Here is a 26,135-nt window from a genome sequence, read left to right on the forward strand (position 1 = left end):
TTAATTTATTCAATATAGTCTATGAACTTTAGCTTAATATACAATGTGGTTCTTGAATTTTTAATTTGTTCAATGTGGTCTCTAGACTTTTGATACATGTTCAATTTACTCCATGAACTATATGAAAATGTTCAATGTAGTCCCTACTACATTGAATAAATTGAATATTTTTATACAATTCATGGACTAAATTAAACATGTACCAAAAGTTCAGGAACAGCATTGAACAAATTAAAAGTTTAGGGATCACGTTGAATATTAGGCTAAAGTTCAGGGATTGTTTGTGTCATTTTCCCAAGGAAGAAAGGCGAGCAAGTCTTTTTTTTTCTCTTTTTTTGGTCAAATAAGGCGAGCTAAGTTCAAATTATGCAGTTGTATAAGGAGGTTCCAAAGTAATGCTATTAGAAACTACCAACATACATCGAGGCTCAATTCATTTCGCGAAAAATAAAAAAATTTAAAAATATTTTCCTAAAAGCAATTGCTCGTATCGTTTGAAATAATTAGTTAATGAAAAATATTTTCATCCTCAACAATGACTCATGTCTCAACTTTTTTTGTGGACAGTGAAAATATTTTTTTGTTTATTCAATTTTGTAAGTGATACGATCAATCATTTTAAGAAAATGTTTCCAAAATCTTTCATTTTCCGCTAAGCAAACGGACCCAGAGCAAGTGAAGAGAAGCATTTGTAGAGAGCATTTGTTCCATGAAAAATAAATCATTTGGAATAATTCCATTGTCCAATAAAATATTTAGATATAAATTGTTGTCGATAATTAAAAAGGAAAAATTCATTGATTAATTATTTTAAGCAACATAAGTGATCATTTTTAAGAAACTATTTTCCAAATTATTCATTTTCATGAAACAGTCCTAAAATATGTTTTATGACTCCGTTCACCAGCAAACCATATGAAAGAATCATATTGTTCAACCACCCGTATTTTGCTCCATCCCTCGTCGGAGACCATGCTTAGGATTTGTGGGTTACATACATTAGCTACACCCAATCCTAACTAAAACATAAATTTGTGTAACGTTCATCCTTGTAACTTACAAATCGGAAAGCTTCATCCAACCAAAGATGAAGGAAAACACGACGCAGCCATGAAAAAACCGAAGCTCGACCGTGACATTGTTTCCGGTACTTTTGAGAAAAAGAAAACACAATGTAGCGCCATGTATATAACCATAAGATTAGTCTGCTAAATGATCTTGACATATAGCAAGTGTTTAGATGAACAGGAGGAATCCACATCGTTCACAGATCAATTCTATGCTCGGAAAGTAATCGTAAGGAATGAAATGCTTCTCGACAATCTCCCTACGGTGTCGAGCAATTTTCCTTACAGAAATAATCACCGCACGCACCGGGTAAAAGACCCGAGAAAGAAGTCATCTATGTGTTGTTTCAGTGAGATGGTGCTCCGAGACAACAATGACAGGAAAATGTAGAGAAGCATTGTTCATAGATTGTCTTTAATCTCAACCTGTCCTTCTAAATCAGAGGAAATGCTCTGCATAAAAGCGAACAGTCACAAACAGCTCTTCCCGCGAACCTCAATGGCATTTTCATTGCTCAATTTGCTCCGCAGGCTGAAGAGGAGCCATCAGCTATAGACCAGGAGGCTTGAAGAATGGAGCCAAACCGAAAAACCCATCGACATCAACGGGAACGCGTAAAGCGCGACTCAGAAGCTCCGGCGTGGAGGTCTTGCCTTTCCAAGTGTTGAACCACGGCCCTCCTCCAACTTCCACCGCCGCCATGCTGCTCGTCACGTCCAAGATCACCTGCAGATCGTATCTTCCAACTTACAAAAAAAGAAAACAAACCGTATGGTACGGGATCGAGAGCTGGAATGCCCGGAGTTGACATAAACGAACTTTATGGAGCGAAATATAGGAAAGATTAGTTCAACCATTCAAACCAATGATTTTAATTGAATTGGTCCCAGATTCACTTCCCCATTTTTTGGCATAACTCACTTTTCTGCCGGGCATTGAACTAAGACAAATGTCACTTTTCCAGGGGTTTTTGTTGTTCTTCGCCTTACGGAGTTGGTAATATTATCTACACCCAAAAGGACTCTACCAACAGTTATTGCCAAGAGTTCATACGTTCATATCTCTCATTTTTTCCAACAGCTAGGCCATCAAATGGGAGGAAGATAGCCTTAGCCCTGCTAACTCTTAGGATGATGAAATTGCAAGACATATTATTTGGATGAAGTACTTAACAATATACAAGAGGATTTATCTTTGATCCCTTCCGTACTGCAATGCCGAGGAATATCTTATGACACTCCCATTATATTATTCGGTTAAACAAGAAAATTTGCAGAGATGCAAAACTTACATTTAACTGTCCATAACTATTGGTGTTGGAGGCTTCCATATAAGAGGAGGTTCTAGAATCAGTTAACGATGCAGAATCGATTTTATAGCACAAAGTGAAATGTTAACAGCGTTGCTACTTCAATTGAGGATGATCAGTCTAAAATATGAAACACACCTTTCCCTTACTTCCATCATATCTCCGTTCCCATATCTGCAGCTTTAGATCACCAAAACAAGAATCTTTACAAGCTGGAGCAAGGCCAGCCTCTGCAGTCGGAGCACGCAATGGCGTACCAGGATCCTTTGTTGTTGCCTCCACTACAACCTGCAAAGAATCAACAAATTCTGCTCACTTCACTTTACTTATCACAATCAGATACGTTGTTCTTGCCAAGAAGGTCTAAAGCCAATTTACGACAAATGCACATACTGTTAAACAGGCATGTGCTGCCGGACAATACAAAGCAATTTCTGCATAAAGTTTAGGACTTTACACAAGATGAAAACTATAACAGCCTTCAACACACCTTTGGCCCTCTTAAGTGCCTTAGTCATGGTTGTGGCGAGAGACTCTACATTACAATTGTATAAGCTATAACAGAAAACTATATTTACCTTGTGAGTCTCATTTTCTGCTTCCATGTACCAGGAGCCCCATGGAGCAACTTCCCAGCTGGCATGGCCATTCCAAGGCACAAATTCATAGAAAATCCCATCATAGTGAACTCCAATCTGCAACAGGAGAAAGAAGGATGATACATCATGAGAAGAGATCTCTCATTCTGAAGTTCACTCCCTAACAAAACCCACATCCAAAAACATATTAGGGGACAACACTCTAAACGAGAAAATGGGTATTGATAAAACCAGATTTTCACCATCACCATCCCAACTCTCCTATGTGTAGTCCAAGAAAGCTCTAGTGAAAATAGAATCTAAGGGATTGAAACATGCCATTACCATGGGTTCATTGCAGATATCGTCCCCTGTTTTTTTACAAACTGAAAGGCCATCAGGGCCATTTTCCCAAGACTGCTGTTCTTTTTTATTTTCATTCTAGTCAGTGATTCCTCCTCTTTCTTTTGTTCTTTTTTTCTGGTTAACCATACAGACATTTAAACAGATTTTAGATCCCAGGGGAAAAGTACCAGAGCCGCATTTTCAAACGTCTCGGTTAGTCCAGGTAGCTGCCTCAAACCACCAGCAGCAGTCAGAGCAACTTCTCCACTTGCACCTTCAAAGATGTTACACTGAACCTGTATAAAGAGGCCAATAAAGAAGCTCCAAATTAAAACAATTAGGCAGACCACATGATGACATCACTTCAGTGCCAGGATAAGAAGCAGCATCTAGTCAAAGCCTAAGATGGAAGGCTCCTTTTTAGAAGCTTACAATATTAGTTAATTCAGATCCATTTTGCCAATTGGCCCAATGAGGAAGTTAGTTTTATCACCAAGAGAGTTTCTACAGCGCTATTTATCGACATACAACTGCCAGCAGATATCCATTCTGCATCTTGTTTTTTCTTGCAGCTGTCAACTTCATAAGAAAAGAGGGATGCTCTCAAAGCCAGTCCCATAATTAGGAAATACGGCCGAAGCCTAACTTACCCACATAGTCCATCTATGCAACGGAGACAGGATAAATAATCAACTAAATGAGCTGACCTCTCCTCTCTTTTTGGCTCTAGTCAAAAGGACGATGTGAAATACTTACCCAAAACCACTTCCTTGGGAAGGCCCCACCCCAATTCTTTTCTGAATAAGAAGGCGCATCTTGGAACTCAAATCTTTCTCCTTCCCATTCTATCCAACCTAGAAATACAAAAGGAAAGGTTCGAAGGAAAATGTCAGTGAAATGCATGAGCAAGAACCAGGATACCGAACAAATTCCAAATACTAATGAATCTACCATTCCAACGCTACTACAAGCAAAATAAAAATAATACATGCAAAAAGGAGCATTTGATTGCTATAGTTAGTTACAGTTTATAGTGCAACAAAATGAAGAACGTCCCAAGGATAAAGCATCACATTATGCACAGTCAAAAGATTATTCAACCCTTCATATGTCCCTCTAATAACCAAGGGAGGGTTCAGATTTTTATGACAAGTAACTGCTTCAACACCATGAACAACTTAAAAAACATCGAAATAAACATAGAATGAGGATAGCATGATGATCACATCCATATCACTTTACATCATTAAGTTTGTAGAAGCTCTACTCTGTCATGGTTATCGATCCTTCAACTTAAAGGATCAATCACTATGATTAAATTTAGAAATTGTGTTTTATCAGAACAACAGAAAGTAAAACTCTTTCTAAACTTGCTGGTTCTATTAGTCAATACTGTTCCTATAACTTTCCATATGCCTATCAGAAAAGAAATGGTCCTTGAATCAGATTCATAGTCAAGGTACATATAAAGCCTGTTCCTTTCTGACAAGAGTTTAACATGGTAATCCCTCATTGTTGAACCTACAGATTCGAGAGTCCTGAATTGAGAACTGGATGTATGAATATAGCCACAAAACACAACTTCTGATTCAGTCAGTACAAACAGAAAACCATTAGAACGACACTTGAGTTTAAACATTTATTAGAACAATAAACAACATCAAGAGAATGGGCCAATCTGTCAAACATATCAACTTTAAAAGGTTAAAGACTAGATTCTAACCAGTTGACAGCCCGCCTGCCATGCAAATTTGCCAATGGGGTTCGAATACAGGAAAAGCTGCTAACCACCCCGCGGTTGACTTCTGTTGTGATCCAACATTGCCCCATCCAAAGACAGGGCGGGTACTATACTCCCAACGTGCAGTTTTCACAGTTTTCACATAGTTTGACCTGTCATTAGAATCTAGGTCCTGTGAGAAAGACAGATATTAGGCAGACAGTGAAACTGATAAAGAACAGTCATAGTCAAGACTAAAGTACTATCTAGCAGATTGAATCCCTCACCTTTTTTTTTTGTTTTCGGAATGATAGACCTACGTCAATTAAAACATAGAAAGATACCGATGAAACAAGTCAAGAACAAATTGCTCTGTAGAACATGGAATATTACAAATCTGCTACAAGCATAGGCTAGCCATTTCCTTAGATCATTCTATAATTCCTCTGTCCCTTACAAATAGCTATAACCATCACTTTCTATCAATCTGTCCAGAATGATCGAAAGCTCATAGGAATTGTGCTTTGGAAATCCAAAAATGTAAATTGCATTTCGTGCAATATAAGGGTATTGTGTCCAATGCATGATGGACGATCTAACAAGCAGCTGGATTTAAACCAGTAAATATCAAGACAAAAGCAATGGAAAAGCAGAATAACAACCTGCCATCATCTCGTATGAAACCTTGATGCCAAAGTGGGCTGACTTGAAACCCTTCCGCCACCCTTCTATTAAAATCCTGTGCAAAGCAAAAATATTAAGTGCCATGCATATAATGAAGACATCCATTTCGCTCCACTTTTCACCAGCATTTTTCTCTAGGATCATCACTCATCAGAGCCAGTAAGGAGGGGAGCTAGACAGAAGACAATATTAGAGGAATAAAAAATTTACTCGACGAAAAAATTTACTTCCAGCATCCTCTTTTAAAATGTCATTACAAACTAAGAGAGTGTAAAAAAATTAATTAAACCTTTGCAAACTCGAGGAATTTAATCAAACAACAGTACCTTAGAAAGAACATCCTCTATCAGAAATATTGCAAGACTAAAAAGTCATACTACAATGGCAAAGTCAATATTATAATTTGGCCTTCAACTAAACTGAAGAAAAAGAAAACTAAATAAGGAAGAAAGTCCCGACGTCCTCTTTTAACTTGTCATGAAACCTTAAAGCGAGAATAAATCACAAATGATAGAAGTTTTGCAGAATTGATGAACCCCAGTGAAAAAAGAGTACCTGAGGAGGAACCTCCTGGTTCGGAGGCTTCGCATCTTTTTCAGCCATAAAAGTATTCCCCAATACAAGCTCGTGCCTACCTAAGCATTGAAAAGCAAGCCATTAGAAAACAGTTGGTATGACACATGACATCATTGCCTGAAGAGTGAAGAAGACAATCAATTCAACCCAAAAAAATGAGACAATCCCAAACAGAGAATCAGAATAGACCTGAAATATAACGGAATAAAAATAACATAATTCAAAGAAGATAGTGCGATATAATAGATTACAGTGCACGCAGACCATGTGTGAGATACAGAAATCCAAATTTAAATAAAGACAACTTAAAATTCTGATCTTTGTCTTCCTAGATGGAAAGGGAAGTATGGGATCACCCTTGAAGCAACAGCAAAGGTCCAAAGTGCTATTCCTTTTCTCCAGTATTCATATACTTTGGTGCACTATTAAAAAGCTCACAGCCAGTTCAAGCAGAGTGCTGCTTGCATGTTATTGCGCGTGGGGTTTGTCATGTGTTAAGTCAGCAGGAGATCATAGCCAGTTTTTCTGCATAAGACCCCAAGTTTACAGGCTAAGAGCAGGTCCAAAGGGCTCTACCTAGGTGAATTATGGGTAATCACAAGCCAAAGTTGTTTCCTATTAGTAAACCATAAATCACTCCACTATTCATCCAAAAACCATGTTGAGAGCTTAAATAGCTCCCCATCTTTTTTTTTTTTGTCGAATAATAGCTCCCCATCTAGTAATTGAAAAAAGCACAGTTTACTAGCTTACCAATTTCCACTCTTTATTGAGTATAAGATGTCTCTATTTTAAAGGCATATACGTTAAAGGCAGATCTTGACAAAGTTGACAGCAAAAGTACTGCTTTTGCCGGGTGAGCGTACACTATTAGCGCATACTCCGTATCAAGAATTACTGTACGAAACATCAAAGCCTTACTTCCCCAAAAGTTGGCAGATTCCTCGGAGAATTGGCAAATATACTTGTCATCAGCACCAAGAATTTGTGCACCAACTCCAGTATATCGAGATCCATACTGTGCCACTTCTAAAGCACTGAGCTTCTTGGGAAATGCAGGATTTTCCACAGAGTACATGAAGCAGAAGCTCTGTCTCCTCTCAGGAATAGACACTTTAAAGTACCATCCTTCAAAAAATTTCCGGCTACTCCCATCAAAATGGTACCTAATTCAATAAGCGACAGATTCATCAAATAGCATCTCAACAAAGCAATGGTTATAAACTATTAAAATCATTCACGAAGATCCTGAAAACCAATGTACTGGAGCTCGAGGAAGCAAAAGCATATTATGATATCTACGACTCCGAGATGCTAGTTCAATCAAACGCGGCACCTAGAACAGGCAAAAAGCCTCAATCAGATTTACCCGAATCCCCTCCAGCACAAGCAAGCACCTCACACTCCAACCACAACTTCGACCACAGAAAAGCAACAACAACAACAGACACGACCCTAACGCCGCGCGATTTACCCGCTGTGAGGAGTCCGCGACTCTCGATTCGGCGGCGTGGGCACGTAAACGGGGCCCGCGGAGGCGGGAGGACGAGGAGAAGACGGCGCGGAGGAAGCCGTCTTGTCGCTCTCCGCCTCTCTCCGGTCGAGCGTCGACGAGGAGCCGTAAGCGTCGCCCACGGAGGCGGACGCGAGAACGACGGCTTTGGAGCTCCTCCGCGGCCCTAGCCTGAGCGAGCCCGGCCTCGGCGATGGGCACCGACACCGGCCCCGGCTGAGATCAGGGCCGGTCGACCGGAAGCCGCGCCGCCTCGGCGCGAAGTGGCGGACATCGCAGAGCACGATCGAGGTCGCTTCCATCGGAGCCTGGCCGCGGTCGAGGAGCGATCGATTGCGGAGAGAAGGAGGAGGATCTTCTGCAGTTCTTCCTGAGATGATGGTGTTTGCGTGTAGTGTGGTGTTTCAGGCTGCAAGGTGAACAAGTGGACGACAGGACGGCACGTGGCGGTTAAATTGAGGAGGAAGAAGACGACGGGGGATTTGGGTTTGGTGGGTCCGCGAGTTCGCGCGAGCCGTTAGATCGTACGGCTCTTTGCGGGAGAGGCTATCCATCTAACGGTGCGTGTGGATTGGGCGCACACCAACCGCTCACGTGGCGTGCGGAAAAATCCTACATGGGTTTTTGTACTTTTGTCCACGTGGGAATCGAAGCTATTTGCGAGATTTTGACTGGTCTTCTTGCTATTGGTCTATTTTTCAATCGGGACAAATACCGCCAAAATTGCTAAATTGTTTTATTTCGTAAAAAAATGGACGTTGCATCTGCTGCCGCGCCGCAGTGGCCCACCAATTTGGCAATTTTCTTTTCCTTGGATAATGTTGCCAATAACCCTTTTGGTTGTTGCCGTACCGTAGCAAAATACTGTAGCAAGGTACGATGGTACTGTAGCAGTCACTGTCGTTTATATTTTTTGCAATAATTTTCAAAATAAAAACTATTTTCATTATCAATAATTATTTATATCTAAATATTTTTGTGAATAATGAAAATATTTTTTGTTCACGTATATTTTAAAGCGATGCAAACAATAATTTTAGAAAAATATTATCTAAATTATTTATTTTTCGTAAAATAAAGAGAACCTTACACTTTCTGCCTTATACGATATGGAAGGCCAATGTTTGAGAATTCGATGTGTACTGACGTGATTGGACACACTTGAACCTCACAAAACAACATATTTATAGATGAAAGTGGTGAAATTGGAAGTAAATGAGAAGATCTATCGTCCGGCTATGCTTTTGGTGTTTAAATTAGTTCGGTCCGATTCTTTCGCTCACTCATAAGTAGGGCCGTCAAATGGGTGGATCGGGTCGAGTTTGGGTCAAGTCAAATATGGTCAGACTTATATTGACCCATTTTAACCCATTTTCATGTAATGCAAATAGTGATCCATACCCGACCTGACCCATATTACCAGAACACATTAATATTTTACGGAAACCTATACCCACCTATTTAACTCACTCTAACCTCTTCACATGTATATTTTACAAAAATAAAACTTCGCATCAAATTAAAAAAGCAAATTAAACAATAAAAATTTTAGTAAATAAAATATGCGAAAAACCTATAAATTGAAATACTTAGTATAAAGAAAGACTGGGAAAATGGGTTCCAAATCATTTGTTACTTAATTTTAATGAGCCCAACTTCATATGGGTAACTCATTTTTTTCTAAATAGGTTATAAATGAGTCCGAGAAAAAATAAAAAGTCAAAAGTGACCCATATTTTAACTCATTTTCCAAAATCCACTTCCACTCAAGCAAGTTATGCGGTTCTAATCCTATGAATGGTTCAGACGTTTTCAAGGATCGAACCGAGGATCATAAGTTCCTATATTTGTTGACTCCGAAAGATAGCCCGACATAGTTAATCGTGTGAGCTAGATACCTTCGACTCTCATATCATAGAGCACATCGATCGCTTCCTCATTCGTCCCATTCTAAACATAGCCACTAAAATAAAGTTCCAAGCGACCACATTTCTCTTAGGTATAGAATCAAACACCTTCCATGCGTCCTACGACAGCCTCCACTCCCCGTAAAAATCAATGAGACACTACTTGCCACAAAAACACATCCACCAAGACCCATCTTCTCCACATATCCATGATCCCCTTTATCAAACCCAATCCACATCTAGGCCCCACAAGCCTTCAACGAATTCGGGACCATGAAATTATCTGGCAAAACACCATTTTCCTACATTTCGCAATATCCAATCAAAGCCTCCTCACAGAGCCCCACTCTACAACGCAGCAATCCCAAAGTTCAGCAAAGCAAAATTGCTCCGAGAACTTCGCAAAAGTAACAAGAATCTTCACAAATAAGGCAACGAAGGCGAAACTGAGCTGAGTCCCAATCACAGGAAATCGCAACAACTGCATTGGCGAAGAGCAAAGTAGGGTCATTGACGGGGACGACCGGGCTCCACGGCCAGTTGACGTGCCTCCTCCCTCGACGAGCTCGATGAAAGTGTCCCGCACCGGGCTCGCGGGCAACTGCTCCTCCACTTGCGGCATGGCGGCGTCACCACGCAGTGGCTTCGCTCGAGGGGATTGCGGTTGCTGCGATGGCGTCCGGTCGGGGATGGAGACTCGCGGCGGCGGCGATGAGGGAAACCAGAAGACGATAGGAAGCGGAGGGACGGAAGAAACGGAGAGGGGGCGGCGAGATTCCAGTAGGGGTGTGCAAAAGAACCGGGACCCGCCCGGACCGCCCGGAACCGGTGGTTCCCAAGGGAACCGGTCCGGTTCCCGGTTCCAATTTTTTGGAACCAGTACTATTTGGGCCGGTTCCCGGTGTGGAACCACCCACCCGGACTGGACCGGTAATATAATAATAATATATTTTATTTTTTAAAATTTTTAATTAAAAAAATCTGACCAAAAAAAAATTTAAAAAAAGAAGAAAATTTATTATCATGTCTGAAGCTCTTGTGTAATTGGGATACCTTGATCATTTTTCCCAATAATTAATGGACGCCCACTTGATTTATGGATGATGTTGTTAATATAATCGATCATAGTATAGGAATTGTATGAAAAGTTATGTTCTTTTCCTTTTGTTCTGTTGATCCGATGTTGGTCCACAGATTTTTTTTTTATTTGTCCAGGAAAACTTGTTGGGACCGGTTCCATGGACCCGCCCAAGAACCGGACCGGACCGACGGTCCGGTTCTCAGGCGGGTCCATGGAACCGACGGGCGGTTCTCGGTTCCAATTTTTGGAACCGATCCTGTAGCGGGCGGTCCACGGTTCCGGGGTGGAAACCGCCCACCTGGACCGTGCATACCCTAGATTCCAATGAGAGAGAAGAGAGGACATGGAGTCAAGCTGGGTTGAAAGTGGGTTTGTTGCTCAACCCATTAAAACTCATATTTTTTGGGCCTTTTTTCTTTAGAACCCATGTTGACCCATATTTTAAAATTAGGCTGGCCCACTTATGACCCATTTTCATAAATATAGATTAAGATTTGGGTTTATTACCCATTTTGACAATCCTACCGATAAGTAAAAATAATATCGATTTGGAGGTCTAAATATCTTATCGGAATTATGAACTTGAATGACATTGCTGCAGTAATTGATGTAGTAAATGAATGTGTGGCGAATAGCTCTGCCGAGTGACTCTGAATGGCTTGGCTTTACTGAATACCGTTTTCTTAAGTATAATTCTAGGCACGGACTGCACAGCACACGCAGGTCCATTACCTGGTTCGCCACTGATAAGCAAAACCTGCAAGAAAATATAACTTTCAGCTTTCATCTGTCATGAACAGTATCGAAACTTGCATTCTGATTCGACAGCAACATCAACACTTGGGACTTGAATCATGAGCATCAAGAAACCAGCATCCTGGTTCAACAGCAACATCGAAACCAGCAAGGTCACGTATCCCCATCTAGTCACATCATCTGAAAATCGGCAGCAAAGTACTTACATCAATGTCTAGTTAAATCTAGTTACACATCATTTCCAATCCAGTACAAAGCAACATTTCTTGCCGCATCTGCAACAAGTATGATTTATTTTCCGCGTCCAATTACTTCGCAAGTTTAATTTTCGACCTCGGTTCACACGTACGGTGTTTAACAGCCAATTGGGACGGACGTGTAAGTGGGAGATAAATTTGTCCAAACAGTACCACTTTGAGTGTTTTTATAGGTTCATAAATAGTTTGGGATATATGTGTTCAAGTGGTACTAATTTATGGTTTTTTGTGGTATGGACTACCCATATAAATTGTGTGCATTATGTCGTGTATATTTTAATTTTAATATTTTCGACAAAGACGTGTTTGATTGTGTTATATATATAATCCTCTTTTTCTCTAATACCATAATGACTCGAGGACCTCGGGATCTATATAAAGAAGATATTTAAACTTAGAAGTGATATGACAAGATGGCTAAAATGTTGATGATATCCTAAAAACGTCTATGTTTGTGATTTAAAGAAAGGAGATAAGAAAATCGAAATCTATTAAGGGAAGATAAAAATTAAGTTCTAAAATATAAAAGCTAGGTATTCTAAAATGATTATGCAAACATAACCTAACACAAAGAAAAATAAAAAGAGTTACTAAGCGATTCATAAATAAGCAAGAAGGAAAGGTAAGGCGATTTATAAAATGATAAGTATTGCTATTTAAATTGCAATATAAAAAAGAAAAACCATCCGTAAGGGCGATAATATGCACTCAAGAGAGGTACGTAATGATATTTAAATTGCGATATAAAAGTGAAACCATCCGCAAGGGCGGTAGTCTGCACTTAAGGGAGGTATAACTTGATAAAATAAAATTACAAAGTGATTCGCAACGTTAAGAAAGCTTACACAAAATATGGGATATAAACTCGGAAGGAAAATGTTGCAGCATGTCAAGAGAAATGATTAGAAGAGAGAGATATGGCTTCTACAATTTGGGAAAAGAAAAGGTCGTGCCTTCTATGTGAAAGCCAACATCTACATATAAGATCATGTGTGAGTGGTAGTACAAGTAATTGGACAATAAATACTGATTGATATGTCATAATAGGACATTGAGTGAACAGTATTTTATCTGTCATGATTATATATGTGCGTGTCCTACGTACTCCTATTTTTTCCCTTCAGGATTGGACTGGATCACACACATATATAGACATTATCCACGACCGCAGCATACGAACATGAACCGGTTTCGTTAATGTATGGCCTCCTAATAATTTCATAATTGCCGGGGGAATTTAAATCGCGATCCCTACAACTTGTCAAACTGATACTATTGCTCGAAAGTTATTTCATCATATTAGACGAAATAACACTATTGATCAACACGAATATGACGGCGCAAGAATATTATCGTCACACCTAGAAGAAACTGTCTGCTACAAGACCTTCACAGCCTTCCAACAGAGGCATGAGTCGACTTTGAATAATTAGCAAGAGTCGATCACAAATGTATCTTGACGTGCAGCGAACGCAACATACATGCGCTTCCGGAGAGGAGATACGTCCCCAGAGAATTCACGAAAAACGGCTTCGAGCCCGCCGCGCGGCTTCAGTCGATGCCCGAACCCCGCGCTCCGCCCACAGCTTCGGCGGGGAAGAAGCAGCAGAAACCCCGCATCGCAGCGCCGCGCAGAGGAGGAGGCCCAGGCCCAGCTCGACGTCGGCCTTCGCCGCGCCGAGACCCGAGGACAGCAGCCGGAGCGCGCAGCACGAGTCGACGGCGACGATCGAGAGCAGCCCCGCGGCGAACGCCAGCGCGAGGCCGGCGAGGGCGAGGAGGACCGCCGCGACCAGGACGCCGGCGACGAACGTGCCGTAGAGGAGCGCGAGGAGGATGAGGTCCAAGTTGGGTACCATATCGGCGAGACTGATGCTGTTGCAGCAGTGCTTTGAGGACTGTGATCGAGAGGGCCAAAAGAATGGAGATCAACGAAGGCTCGGAAGCCAGGACTAGGGAGAGGAATGGAGTGAGGTGCACTTATTCTTTTCTGGGTCGCCTGCAAGATGGAAGCAAAAGTCGCTTGTGCTGAAGCCATGGAGAGTTTGGTCAATCTCGAGATTTGTAGCTCTCAAGATAAGCATTGATACCCAAAAAACTAAAAGGGAAATTAAAAGAATTTTAGAAGGAAATAAAAAGGAATTAAAAGAATTTTAGAAGGGTCGAAACTTATATTCTCAAAGGAAATGAAAAAAGAAAAAAAAAAGGGAGGGGGGGGGGGGTGTGGGAGGGGTGGAAATCGTCGACAGCAGGATTCGAACCTGCGCAGGCAAAGCCCAACAGATTTCGAGTCTGTCTCCTTAACCACTCGGACATATCGACGGTTTGTTAACTTCCTCAAATTAAATATTATATAATATTATTATTTTACTCTATGCTCCTTATCTGCAGTGAACGAGGTAATATATCAAGGTTAGGTTTTCGATCGTTGCGCTTTCTGTTTTGCCTGCGATTTGAAAATTTTAATTCGGTGAAACGCGAGAACGTATTTTATATAGCTTGTGTATGCGGACGCGTTACCGCGATGCCGTATATCTAATTAAATATCTTTTGATCCATCGTGATTTCAAATATAAATGGCACTTATAATAAATTGGATCGATGACGCTGCATTCATAAACGTCTCGAAAAATGCCTATACATAGGCCGTCTGAAACTCTTGCATTGAAAAAAACTAGTATACTCGGACAAGTTAAAGAAGGAATTAAAGATTAGTAATCTCTTATGTTTTTTTTTTATTTGTGAAAGTGAATCTATACTGATAAAATCATATTACAGTGAGCAACAATTTGCATTGTGTCTCTGAGATGTGGATTTACCCATAGTATTTTATATGATTTTAGGCTTCGGGTGTTTTGCAATAAATATTTTTCTCATTTTTTGGCATTTGAATTGCTTAACAAAATGAGTTAGCGTAAAATTAGCCAACGGAAAATTATGCTTGAATTCAGAAAAATGATTTTCTCTTTAAAAAATCGAAAATTATTTCCCAAAATATGATTAGACATTGGCACTTGGATGAGAGACTCTACACTTGAGCACAAGACCCTAAGACCTATTATCGAGTCTTTAGTAGCGGGCGGTCTAGAGGCCGAGGTCGGGTTCACTGGGCCAGCCTAACCTTGGTTTCAAAGAGGTCGGGCCCAAGACCTCAGTGCTTGAGCCTAGTTCCCCAACGCTCAGGCTCGGGTTCACAGTGTCCGAGCCCGGGTCCACAAAGGTTGGGTTAGGAATGCCGGCGCTCGTGCCCGGGTCCCCGGCACTCGAGCCCGGTCCACAAAGGCCGGGGATGGACTTATCATATAATTAAACTTACATTGTTTCCCAAAATATCAAAACATAGATTAACATACAATTTTTTTGTATATAATTCTTCACATCGGCTCTCGTAGAGTTTTGCGTTTTCTCAACCGTATCCCACGTCGTTTAAAGTACAGGGTCCAAAGTGATATTCAGTCAAAAAGCTGAGGCCTCGTTCATAATTTCGCCGTCTTTGTACTTTTTCCTTTCAACTCTCGTAACTGAAACCACAGTGCTGCGCTTCGACTTCTCAGATCCGTCCCTTCGTCGCACAGACAGAGGCGGAGAGAGAGAGAGAGAGCGAGCTCGCGACGTCGCCTCAGCGCAACCATGGCGATCAGGACCTTCGTCCTCTTCCTCGCGCTCTTCCTGTCGTCCACGAACCTCGTCTCCTCGCTCTACGAAGATCAGGTCGGCCTCATGGACTGGTAAGCCTCGTTTCCATGGGAGAATCTGCGGATTTCGATTTGGCTTGCTGTTCGTTTGACCTCCATACCTGCTAGAAGTCGCTCGATTCTTCGCCCGTGCCGTGGCGATGCTTCGTCTCGGTTAATCCGCTACTGAATTTCCCGCGGCGTGTGGTGCTTTTTGAATCGAGTCTGTGAATTAGGTCGGTTTTTGGATGTTGTCGAGGTCGGTTCTGATCGATATGCGAAATATACGCGGTTCAGACCGGACATGCGTTAGCTGAAATCGCAGTTTACGGGCAGCTTTGATTGTAGAGGGAGGTATCCTCTGAGTTGAACGCATAGGTTGATGTATTTTCTCGTGCAAGACACTAGTTTATAGTTAAAACTAGCTGAAGATGTGGCTTTTGATCGATAAATCGATATGCGAAGTTGAGAGTGGTGATTGGTGGTGTTTTCAGCGTTGCGTAGGTGATGCGGAAGTGGACGCCAGTGTTGGTAGTTTTTGTCGTACCTTTGTTAGTGGCTTGCGGTCTAAAAATGCAGTGTGCCATACATGATCAGCACCTGGCTTATTGATTTAATTTAATTTTACTTGCGAATTGATAATCTTAGGCATCAAAAGTACATTGGGAAGGTCAAGCACGCGGTGTTTCACACTCAGAAGGCTGGCCGAAAGCGCGTCGTGGTGTCAACGGAGCAGAATGTCATAGCATCGCTTGATCTCCGCCATGGTGATATATGTGAGTACTCCTCATCATGGACAAAATCCAATGTCATTTATTCATGTGGAGGGGCTATCTGTAATTCGACACGGTTTGTAACTTCTATTGGCAAAAGAAGACCAACTGATGTTTAAGAAGACTTCTAATTTTGACACACTTACTCTGGTCTGGTACTTGGATTTTATTTTATGAAACTTATGTCTCTTGCGCAATGTTTGTTTGCAGATTGGAGACATGTTCTCGGTGCTGATGATGCCATTGATGGAATTGATATTGCTCTTGGAAAATGTACAATGGCTATGTCTTTTGCCTTTTATGTTGTTTTTCATCGTTTTCTCTAAACTCCATTCTAAACAAGTCAATTCCTATATTTGCTTGTGGTATTTCTTTGAGCTAACTGAGTTTCTCCTTCTTTTGGGTATTCGGGTTTTTCTATAAGTAGCTCGCCTACTTGTTTTGTTATGTGTTGCAGTTTAGCCTGTCGCATCCGGTAATATGAATTCACTGTTGTATAAGTTAAGATTTGTCATTGTTTCATTTCTTTTTAATGAAGAAAACAAGTTATTCAAAGAGAACAAGAGCAGAATGACCCAACAGCAAGAGCTATTTTTCCAGACACTCAAGTTGACTGATGACATAGAAGTTTATAATTCTTTTCTACCTGTAGTTTTCCATATAGCAGCGTTAGGTAAGTCCACCCGCATCATAGGATACTCTGGTTAGCAGGGTCATCAATTCCATTGTTAGATAAAAATAGTTCTACCTTAGTGGCTACAACTTGAAACAAAGTTTCTGGACTTAAAGGGTGGGATCCTGTTTCTTGTTCGATAGAGTAGGTTCCTTAAATCTGATAATGGCGTGCAAAGGTTACTTAATTAATCATTTTAACAGCTCTATTGCTTTTGACACAAATGTATCTCTTCATTCCAGTTTTCCATTCTCGTTGTCCGTAGCTCGTCTGCAACCATTTGCCATTACAGGCTAATGCCTGCTGGCTTCACTTTATGATAGTGTATACTTATTGTGCTTCTGTCTTCGTTTTTGGCAGATGTCATTACCCTATCATCTGGGGGAAGTATTCTAAGAGCTTGGAATCTTCCTGACGGACAATTAGTTTGGGAGTCCGTTTTGAAAGGCTCAAACCCCTCAAAGACAATGTTAATCGTGCCAGTATGTGACTATCATCTTGATGCAGCAGAATTTTCCATTAACATTTTCAATTGTTATTTCTTTTTCCGTTTGAATCGAAGATGTACCTGCCATTGAGGTTAAGCTGTTCATGCTTACAATTTAGTTATTGGTATGCTATGTTCAATACGGTACTCTGGGCTTTTCAGCCTTGATCATTATGAAAGAAGATGCTAGAAAACAGAAAGTCTATACGTCTGTTATCTAGCATACCCTTTTGAAGAGGGTTATGGAGCCACATATTAGCCCCGTTGCTGTCTATCTATCTTCGAAATAGTCATATTAATAACATTGTAATGTGAATACCTTTACACTTGGCAGAAATATAGGGTGCCATACTAATAACAATAATTGTAAAATAATAATAATGCTAATGTTAATTTACCTCGCATCACTGCTTTGATCTTATACTGTTGTGATGCTATTTTGTTCATTACTGATATATAGAGCCATCTTATGCAGACAAGTTTCAGAGTTGATAAGGAAAATTTGATTTTTGCTTTTGCCGAAGGGTGTCTCCATGCTGTTTCTAGTGTTGATGGTGAAATTATTTGGAGAAAGGATTTTGCCGCTGAAAGGTTCGGTTTATTGGTCTTTCCTGTATGTGCTTTTCGCTGAATTGAACAAATGGATGATCTTTTTTTCTTTCTCTGTTCCTCTTTATAGCTTAGAGGTTCAGCAGGTTGTCCAGTCTCCTGGAGAGGAGACTGTACGTGTTCTAGGATATCTTCAATCTTCCCAGTTTCATGCATATCAAATCAACCCCAGAAAGGGAGACGAGATAAAGCATGTAAATGTAGATTTTCCTGGTGGCTTTTCTGGGGATACAGTGCTAGTTTCAGATGAAGTACTTGTGGCATTGGATGCCACTAGATCAGTTTTACTAACGATATTCTTCCAAGATGGAGAAATCAACTATCAAAAGACACAGATCTCGAGTTTAGTTGATGATTCTCACGGGGTGGTAGAGATATTACCTTCCAAGCTTGCTAATATGTTTGCTCTGAAAACAAATAAGTTCCTAGCCCTTGCCAGAGTGACCGATGGAGGAAACGTGGAGCTGGTTGAAAAAATTACGGAAGCAGCAGCTCTCAGTGATGCTATTTCATTATCAGAGAGCCAGCAGGCTTTTGCACTCATTCGACATGAAAATGAGAAGCTCCACGTTGTCGTGAAACCTGTTCATGACTGGAATATGGATTTGCTGAAGGAGACCATTAAGATCAATAACCATAGAGGTCTGGTCCATAAGGTCTTCATAAACAACTATGTTAGGACAGACAGGTCTCATGGGTTTAGGGCCTTAATTGTCATGGAAGATCATTCATTATTATTGATCCAACAGGGTGAGATAGTTTGGTCTAGGGAGGATGGCCTTGCATCAGTGATAGATGTAACAACCTCAGAACTACCTGTGGAAAAAGATGGCGTTTCAGTATCAAAAGTGGAACAGAATCTCTTCGAATGGCTTAAGGTATGTATATTATGTAAAAGATGAAATGTTTGCCCCATTTAGATGCACCAAACTCGTTTGCAAATTTGTTTTGGAAAAATTGAATCCCAATATTACCCTACATGTAGATTCTCCTTATAGTAAGGGCGTTTTGATGGAGGAACCAGGGATCGGCCCAGTGGTCATCTTTCCTTACCTAGACCGTCTTGGGTTCTATTCCTACCTTATGGCATTGCCCCTTTGCTTGCTTGTTTTTCGAAAACAAAAAAAAGAAAGAGAAGGGGGCTTGATGATCAATGCTGTGAAGAACTTTTAAATTATCTTGAGAATATATCTTTTTGTGTATTCTTTTTTTCTGATGGTCTTCTTTTCTCCCAAAACCCAAAGGGGCACATTCTGAAGCTCAAGGGGACTTTGATGCTTGCAAGCCCCGAGGATGTAGCAGCAATACAAAAGATGAGGTTGAAAAGCTCCGAGAAGAGCAAAATGACCAGAGACCACAATGGTTTCCGCAAGTTGCTCATAGTGCTTACTGGGGCTGGCAAAGTCTTTGCATTGCACACAGGAGATGGAAGGATTGTTTGGTCTCTCTTCGTACAATCACTCCATAAATCTGGGGAGTGTGTTTATCCAACTGGGCTCCGTATTTATCCATGGCAGGTTCCTCATCATCATGCGATGGATGAGAATCCATCTGTTCTCGTTGTTGGTCGGTGTGGACCAAGTGATGATGCACCAGGCCTTCTCTCTTTCATTGATACCTACACGGGCGAGGAGCTCAATTCTTTGGTTCCTATACATTCTATAGTGCAAGTTATTCCTCTGCCATTGACAGATTCAACAGAACAGCGTCTTCATTTACTTGTAGATGCAAACCAGCAAGCGCACCTATACCCTAGATCTACAGAGGCTTTAAGTATCTTCCGTCCTGAAATCTCGAATATTTACTGGTATTCAGTTGAAGCTGATAATGGCATCATCAGGGGGCATGTATCTAAGGGTTCTTGTAGTCATGATGAAGAGGATGAATACTGTTTTGGTCCCAAAGACTTATGGTCAGTTGTACTCCCTGCAGAATCAGAAAAGATTGTTGCAACGGGGACACGTAAAGTAAACGAGGTAAGACAGCTTTAATTACTTATAGTTGAGAATTAGCAAGAAGATGTAGTGTGGATACCTTACCCTATTTATTGGAGTTGTGGGAAATGATATATGTGGCTGGCTCATGAAAATGTGTTTTAGCTCAGCTGGTTGAATTTATTTCACATTCTGTTAATATGACTCTGGTGTTAATATCATTCGTGGAAGCATTGGCATTCTGCATTTTTTCTATGCCTTGTCTTTCTGCTGATACTTGATTTATGAGTAATCTTTGACCAAAAACAAAAACAAAAAATAGGCCTTATTCCAGGAAGGGGGACTGTCATACTTACATGTGTGCAGAAACAGAAATACAAACACGCACAATGTATATCCCACTGTTGGACATGGTCATTTCTTAACCATCTAATCTGAACAACTGTTTCCGTGGCCTTCCCTATTGCTCATGCTCTCATTCTTTGCTCTGTTTCATGTTGAGGCGGTTCTCTGCTGCTGTATATTTATTGTTTTACTTCTTTTCGTGGGTTATCTAGGTGGTTCACACTCAGGCAAAGTTGATAGGTGACCAAGATGTGATGTACAAGTATATATCAAGAAATCTACTGTTTCTGGCAACAACTGCACCAAAAGGTAGCGGTGAAATTGGATCAGCGACCCCCGAGGAGTCATCGCTGGTAGTGTATCTTATTGATACCATAACTGGTCGTATATTGCACCGCATGACTCATCAGGGCTCACAAGCTCCAGTCCATGCTGTAAGCTTTCTGTCATTTCTTTTAGTTGGTTCCATCACTGAAAAATATGGCTCCTTACGTATGTACTTTTGTTCCAGGTTTTTAGCGAGAACTGGGTTGTCTACCACTATTTTAATCTCAGAGCACACAGATATGAAATGTCAGTTGTCGAGATTTATGATCAGTCTCGAGCGGTAATTTCCTGAACATGTTGTTCTGTGCAAATATTTTATAGTTCCTCGTGCGAACTTAACTTTATATTGTACTGATATATGCTACAGGATAACAAAGACGTTTTGAAGCTAGTTGTTGGGAAACATAATCTTACTTCACCTGTATCTTCGTATTCTCGGCCAGAGGTTATAGCAAAATCACAGTCTTACTTTTTTACTCACTCAGTGAAAGCTATAACTGTGACATCAACTGCCAAAGGCATAACTTCAAAGCAGCTTCTAATCGGTACAATTGGTGATCAGGTAGGCTAAAAGAGTTACCGTATTTTTTTTCTTTTCACACCCTAAAAGAGCTCACACATATGTGCACATCTGAAGGTGAATATGCTTATAAGGCTTTGTATCAAATGCCTGCTGTTCCTGTTCAGGTATTGGCTTTGGATAAGCGATATTTAGATCCTCGGCGTACTGTTAATCCTACACAAGCTGAGAAAGAAGAAGGAATTATACCCCTCACGGATTCTCTCCCAATTATACCTCAGGTGCTGTATGTTAGCTGTAATTGTCTTGAACTATTGTTCATTATTTCTGATAGATGAATGAGCGAACTTTCTTCTTCTGTATGTATCGCATTAATTATGAGTATAACCATTAGCATAAGTAGAGAGTAATATGTATGGAGGTTGAATATCTGATTTTCTTTGCCGTTTTCTGAGTCTCATAAGGAGTGTTTTTGTAGTAGAATTCACTTTCACCAAAAGGGATAATGACGCAAACGGTTCTTGAAGTTTGGCCCAATGTGCAATGTGGTCCATGAACTCTTAATTTGTTCAATGTAGTCCCTGAACTTTAGCCTAATGTTTAACGTGGTCCCTGAATTTTTAATTTGTTCAATGTGGTCCCTGGACAAATTAAGAGTTCAGGGACCACATTGCACGTTGGGCCAAAGTTCAGGGACCGTTTGTGTCATTATCCCTTCATAAAATTAACAGCAAATATAAGCAATTGATATATAGTTATAAAATGGACAGCGATCTTCAGCTTGTGGTAAAGTACGGTACTACAAACGTGCAACTCAAATTGATGTTAGGAATTTCACACTAGTCAACCGGGCTGAGTCTCGTAGAAAGTTTTAAATCAATTTTTTGTTTGCTGAACAGAAGTTGCATATCAAATAGATTGTATGGCTTATTCTTATGCAGTGACAAACTAACATCTAAATCATTTTAATTTCTTCTCTGCGTGTTTACACGGCATGTGTATTTGGGGTCAATTTTGAGCTTCTTAGCATGGAGTATAATTCTCGAGAGAGGTCAACATGGTGGAGAGGAATGGCAGGATTACAACTTAGATATTGACAGCATCCTAGGCACCGGAAGTAATAGTACCCTCATTCTTGTTTAGTAAATACTTGATGCAAAGTTCTGGTTCTTCGAACACTTATTTATCATCCCTTACTCTGGCACTCGATTTCTGTGAGCCCTTGGACTTACTGTATACTCTCTTGTGCAGTCTTATGTGACACATGCCCTTAAAGTTGAAGGTCTTCGAGGCATAGTTACGGTACCTGCAAAGCTGGAGTCAACGACCCTTGTCTTCACGTACGGCGTTGATCTCTTTTTCACCCGGCTTGCACCGTCAAGGACCTATGATTCACTCACCGACGACTTCAGCTATGCTTTGCTTCTCTTGACAATAGCCGCGCTCATCGCGGCAATCTTCGTAACGTGGATCTGGTCCGAGAGGAAAGAATTGCAAGAGAAGTGGAGGTGAGGGGAGCCTCCATCTTATTCATTCTCTCACTTTCACATGTACTAGGGTTTTTCCTATTTCTTCCCCGATCTCAATAGAAGACTTAACTTCTAATTTGTAATCTACAGTTATCAGTTTTGTAGCATGGTCTTAGTGAATTTTTCCTTCTGGCAATATGACTGGCCGAAAATAGATATAAATTGCGAATTTCCACTATGATTGGTTTGAGTACTTTGCTGCTTGATTCCGGAAGTTTTTTTTCCCTTGCCAAAATCGTCTGATTGCACAGGCACATTAGTGTCACCAGCACGTAATTCATATTAGACGGTTGTACCTGAGCTTTTGCCTTTTGGGGCAGCTGCAACGGTCACGCCATCCGGATTCGTCTCGGACGAAAATTATCACACAGATGAAGTAATTGAAATCTAAAGCTGTTTCCTGAATTCACAGATGATAACAGTCGGTAAGGCGGTTGGTAATTGCAACGGTATCGAATGGGGAAGTAAAGCCAAATTCGTGCCTCGGCGACGCATTCGATTCGGAACTCCTCCAGTACACGTTATTTGCCATAGAATTTTGGTGAGGGGTAATCCGTAGGTTCTCTCCGGGAGAGAGAGAGACGTGACCTGGGCCGAGTTTATGAAGGCAAATCTCCCGATCGCATCTTTGTTCAAGGAACATGGTGTTTTCTTGCACAACAATAACATCGAACCTGATCAAAGAGCGTGCGGTTCCTTCTCTTGCGTATATACCTCTTCATGTAACCGTGGAGCTTGGGCTTACTGTTTCTCTCTTTCTTTCGTTTTTTGGGTATGGGAGGGAACTGTTAACGTACACACGTTCATCTTTTTTGGCGGGGTTCAGTGTTGCAGAGACCAGAGTAGTCGTAGTGGCCCTAGTTGTAGTGTAGTGGGGACCTCTTCCCCTGACTCTTTGGACTCTCTCTCTCTCTCTCTCGAGCCTAACTCTTCGATACTGTACACCGTACACCCTTCTCTCTCTCTCTCTCTCTCTCTCTCTGTTGTCTTTGCTCACTGGCTATCCCGCATGACCGGCACGTGCCAATGCTTCTCCTTCACTCTCACTCTCACTGTCACTCTCAGTTTCCTTGCCTGCATATTCTCTCTAATTGGAGCACTCCCCACTTCCTTCCCTCACTTTCTTTCCCTCCCTCACCAACCAAACCATCAACTCTCTCTCTCTCTCTCTCTCTCTCTCCAACTTCTTTGATTTTGTGGAAATTCCATGTTGAGGCCATTAAGGAGTTTCACAGCATGAAGCCTCACCCCCAAAAGCTCAAAACCCAACCCTCCCCCCGCCCCATCTTCTCCTGCTCCTTCTTCCGCCACTGCACCCAGACCTCCCTCAGCCCCACCGCCCCAACCCCTCCCCCCCTCCCCCTCTCCCCTTCCGACCCACCTCCTCCGCCCCCTCCCCCTCCTCCTCCTCCTCCTCCTCCTCCGCCACCTCCATCCCCTCCTGCTCCCCCTCCTCCGCCGCCCCCGCCGCCCGCCACCCACCCTCCCAAGAAAGCCGAGACCTCCTCTTCCTCCTCCTCTTCCTCCACTTCCCAGAGCTTCACCCTCTGGAAATTCCCTCTCAATTCACCCCTCCACCGCCACCACCACCACCCCCCGCCCACTCAGCAGCCGCCCCCGCCACCTCCGCCGCCCATCTCGCCCGCCGTCCTCCAGGATCTCTTCCACTCGGCGGAGCTCCGGCTGACCACCGGTTCCGGCCCCGACCAGCTCTCGGCCCTCCACCTCCTGGAGCGCTCCCTGGTGCCGAACCCGCCCCTCGAGCCCACTTGCCCGTTCGGGCTCATGCGCGCCGTCGTGAGCTGCATGCAGGCCCACGTGGGCCCCAAGTCGGCCACCAAGATCCTCTTCGCCCTCTGCCTGGCGGAGGACAACCGCCGGGTGGCGGTGGAGGCGGGGGCCGCCGCGGCGGTCGTGGAGTCGGCGATGGAGCTGGAGGTGACCGCCGCGGAGAGGGCGCTCGCGGCGCTGGAGTTGATGTGCACGGTCGCCGAGGGGGCGGCGGAGGTGCGGGCCCACGCCCTGGCGGTGCCGGTGATGGTGGAGATGATGGGGAGGATGGAGGGGCGGGGGAGGGAGCACGCCATCAGCGTGCTCGCCGTGATATTCTGCGGCGGCGGCAGCGGCGGCGGCGGCGGCGGGGGGGAGGCGGCGGCGGTGGCGCCGCCGGAGGAGGTGGCGCGGGCGGTGATGCTGGCGCTGCAGGGGGACTGCAGCGCCCGGGGGAGGAGGAAGGGGGCCCAGCTGCTGAAGGCGCTGCAGGAGACGGTCGGATACGACTCGGGGGGGAGGATGGACGGCTGCGATCTGTCGGCTGTAGGAATTTAGACGGTGGGGATTTGATGTGAGCTGCTGCTGCTGCTAATGGTGAAGTGTATGTAGCGTAGGAAATGTAGCAAGAGCTTCTCTCTTAATTATTAGACACGGTTTAACTACATTAGTTGAGTCATTGCATATAAATATTAGTCATTCTTTTTTACAAACATAAGTTAATAAATTTGGACTTATAATAGTTAAAATGAAAATATAAGTAAGAAAATCGAAGTATGGAAACGCCCCAAACATGCCCCTTTTCACTTTTTACCCGCTTTCAAGTTTTAAAGCTTTAAATTAAGTCTGCCATGATACATAATCGATGATATGATTGGAAATTAAGATGGAGATCGTCGTGTACCCATGGTCATTAGTGGTATGAGAAAATGACACAATTGATTCTCGCAATGTGGATCCCTAAATTTTAGCTCAATGTGCAACGTGATCGTACGCTTTTAATTTGTTCAATACAGTCTTTAGACTTTTGGCACGCGTTCAGTGTAGTCCATAAACTTATTAAAAGTTGAGGAACAACGTTGGACATTGAGTTAGAGTTCAAGAATTAGATTAAATAAATTAAAAATTGATTGATTAAATTACATATTAAATTAAAATTTGAAGATCATTTCTGTCGTTATCCGTAATCACGTGGAGTGATATCGATGTGAATGTTTTGGTTTGTGGACCGACCGCTGGATACTGTGGATGGGCCATGGTGCGGCAAACCAATCAATCGATGGGAACGAAGCCTTTGCTCTCTGAATTTGGGTGTCAGATTCACATGGAGTGTGGGGGCCCAAGAGTCAAAGATTCTTTGATATGGAGAGCCAGAGAGAGAGAGAGAGAGAGAGAGTCATGTCATATTTTCTGGCAAAAGAAAATTTTACTTTTGATTTTGATTTTGATTTTGATTTTCCCTCCACAGCGTTTATTTTCCATTGAATTTTCAAAAAAATCATGGATAATTTTTAACATTTCGATAGTCATACTGAATAGAAGTCAACTTTTCAGGTGTATGAAAAAAAGATGAAATAAAGTTAATAAATTAAAAACCACCCTCGGCGCGTCCTTTAATTAAAGATGCTTGTTTAAACCGTCTGTTTGTTACTGTTCGTCGTCTCTTTGTTACGTAGATTGGCGATTCTCATCGACTCGCG

At 42.1% G+C, this 26,135-nt stretch overlaps 3 protein-coding genes and 1 non-coding gene across 4 annotated transcripts; 2 read left to right on the forward strand and 2 right to left on the reverse strand.

The window, feature by feature from the left end:
- Nucleotides 1-1,200: 1,200 nt before the first annotated feature.
- Nucleotides 1,201-8,218, reverse strand: LOC115674392 (tocopherol cyclase, chloroplastic). Its single transcript, XM_030596776.2, has 10 exons — nucleotides 7,755-8,218; nucleotides 7,202-7,446; nucleotides 6,260-6,339; nucleotides 5,683-5,759; nucleotides 5,024-5,193; nucleotides 4,057-4,154; nucleotides 3,489-3,596; nucleotides 2,956-3,072; nucleotides 2,516-2,665; nucleotides 1,201-1,794 (listed from the first exon to the last, which is right to left on the reverse strand). The coding sequence occupies exons 1-10, from the start codon at nucleotides 8,093-8,095 to the stop codon at nucleotides 1,618-1,620; spliced, it is 1,563 nt and encodes a 520-aa protein (XP_030452636.1). The 5' UTR covers nucleotides 8,096-8,218; the 3' UTR covers nucleotides 1,201-1,617.
- Nucleotides 8,219-14,034: 5,816 nt separating this feature from the next.
- On the reverse strand, nucleotides 14,035-14,116 carry TRNAS-CGA (transfer RNA serine (anticodon CGA)). The gene has a single exon. It is a non-coding gene; the product is annotated as a tRNA-Ser (tRNA).
- Nucleotides 14,117-15,337: 1,221 nt separating this feature from the next.
- Nucleotides 15,338-22,843, forward strand: LOC115674391 (uncharacterized). Its single transcript, XM_030596775.2, has 12 exons — nucleotides 15,338-15,522; nucleotides 16,117-16,244; nucleotides 16,452-16,514; nucleotides 17,275-17,396; nucleotides 17,877-17,992; nucleotides 18,081-18,888; nucleotides 19,255-19,986; nucleotides 20,502-20,723; nucleotides 20,801-20,896; nucleotides 20,984-21,178; nucleotides 21,304-21,417; nucleotides 22,388-22,843. The coding sequence occupies exons 1-12, from the start codon at nucleotides 15,425-15,427 to the stop codon at nucleotides 22,646-22,648; spliced, it is 2,955 nt and encodes a 984-aa protein (XP_030452635.1). The 5' UTR covers nucleotides 15,338-15,424; the 3' UTR covers nucleotides 22,649-22,843.
- A 789-nt stretch (nucleotides 22,844-23,632) lies between these two features.
- Nucleotides 23,633-25,100, forward strand: LOC115674470 (actin cytoskeleton-regulatory complex protein pan1). Its single transcript, XM_056310846.1, has one exon. The coding sequence runs from the start codon at nucleotides 23,692-23,694 to the stop codon at nucleotides 24,991-24,993; it is 1,302 nt and encodes a 433-aa protein (XP_056166821.1). The 5' UTR covers nucleotides 23,633-23,691; the 3' UTR covers nucleotides 24,994-25,100.
- The last annotated feature ends 1,035 nt before the right edge of the window (nucleotides 25,101-26,135 follow it).

This window comes from Syzygium oleosum, unplaced genomic scaffold (assembly GCF_021117445.2).
Source record: "Syzygium oleosum isolate NSW1041296 unplaced genomic scaffold, Sole_v2.1 Sole_v2.04, whole genome shotgun sequence".
NCBI lineage: Eukaryota > Viridiplantae > Streptophyta > Magnoliopsida > Myrtales > Myrtaceae > Syzygium > Syzygium oleosum.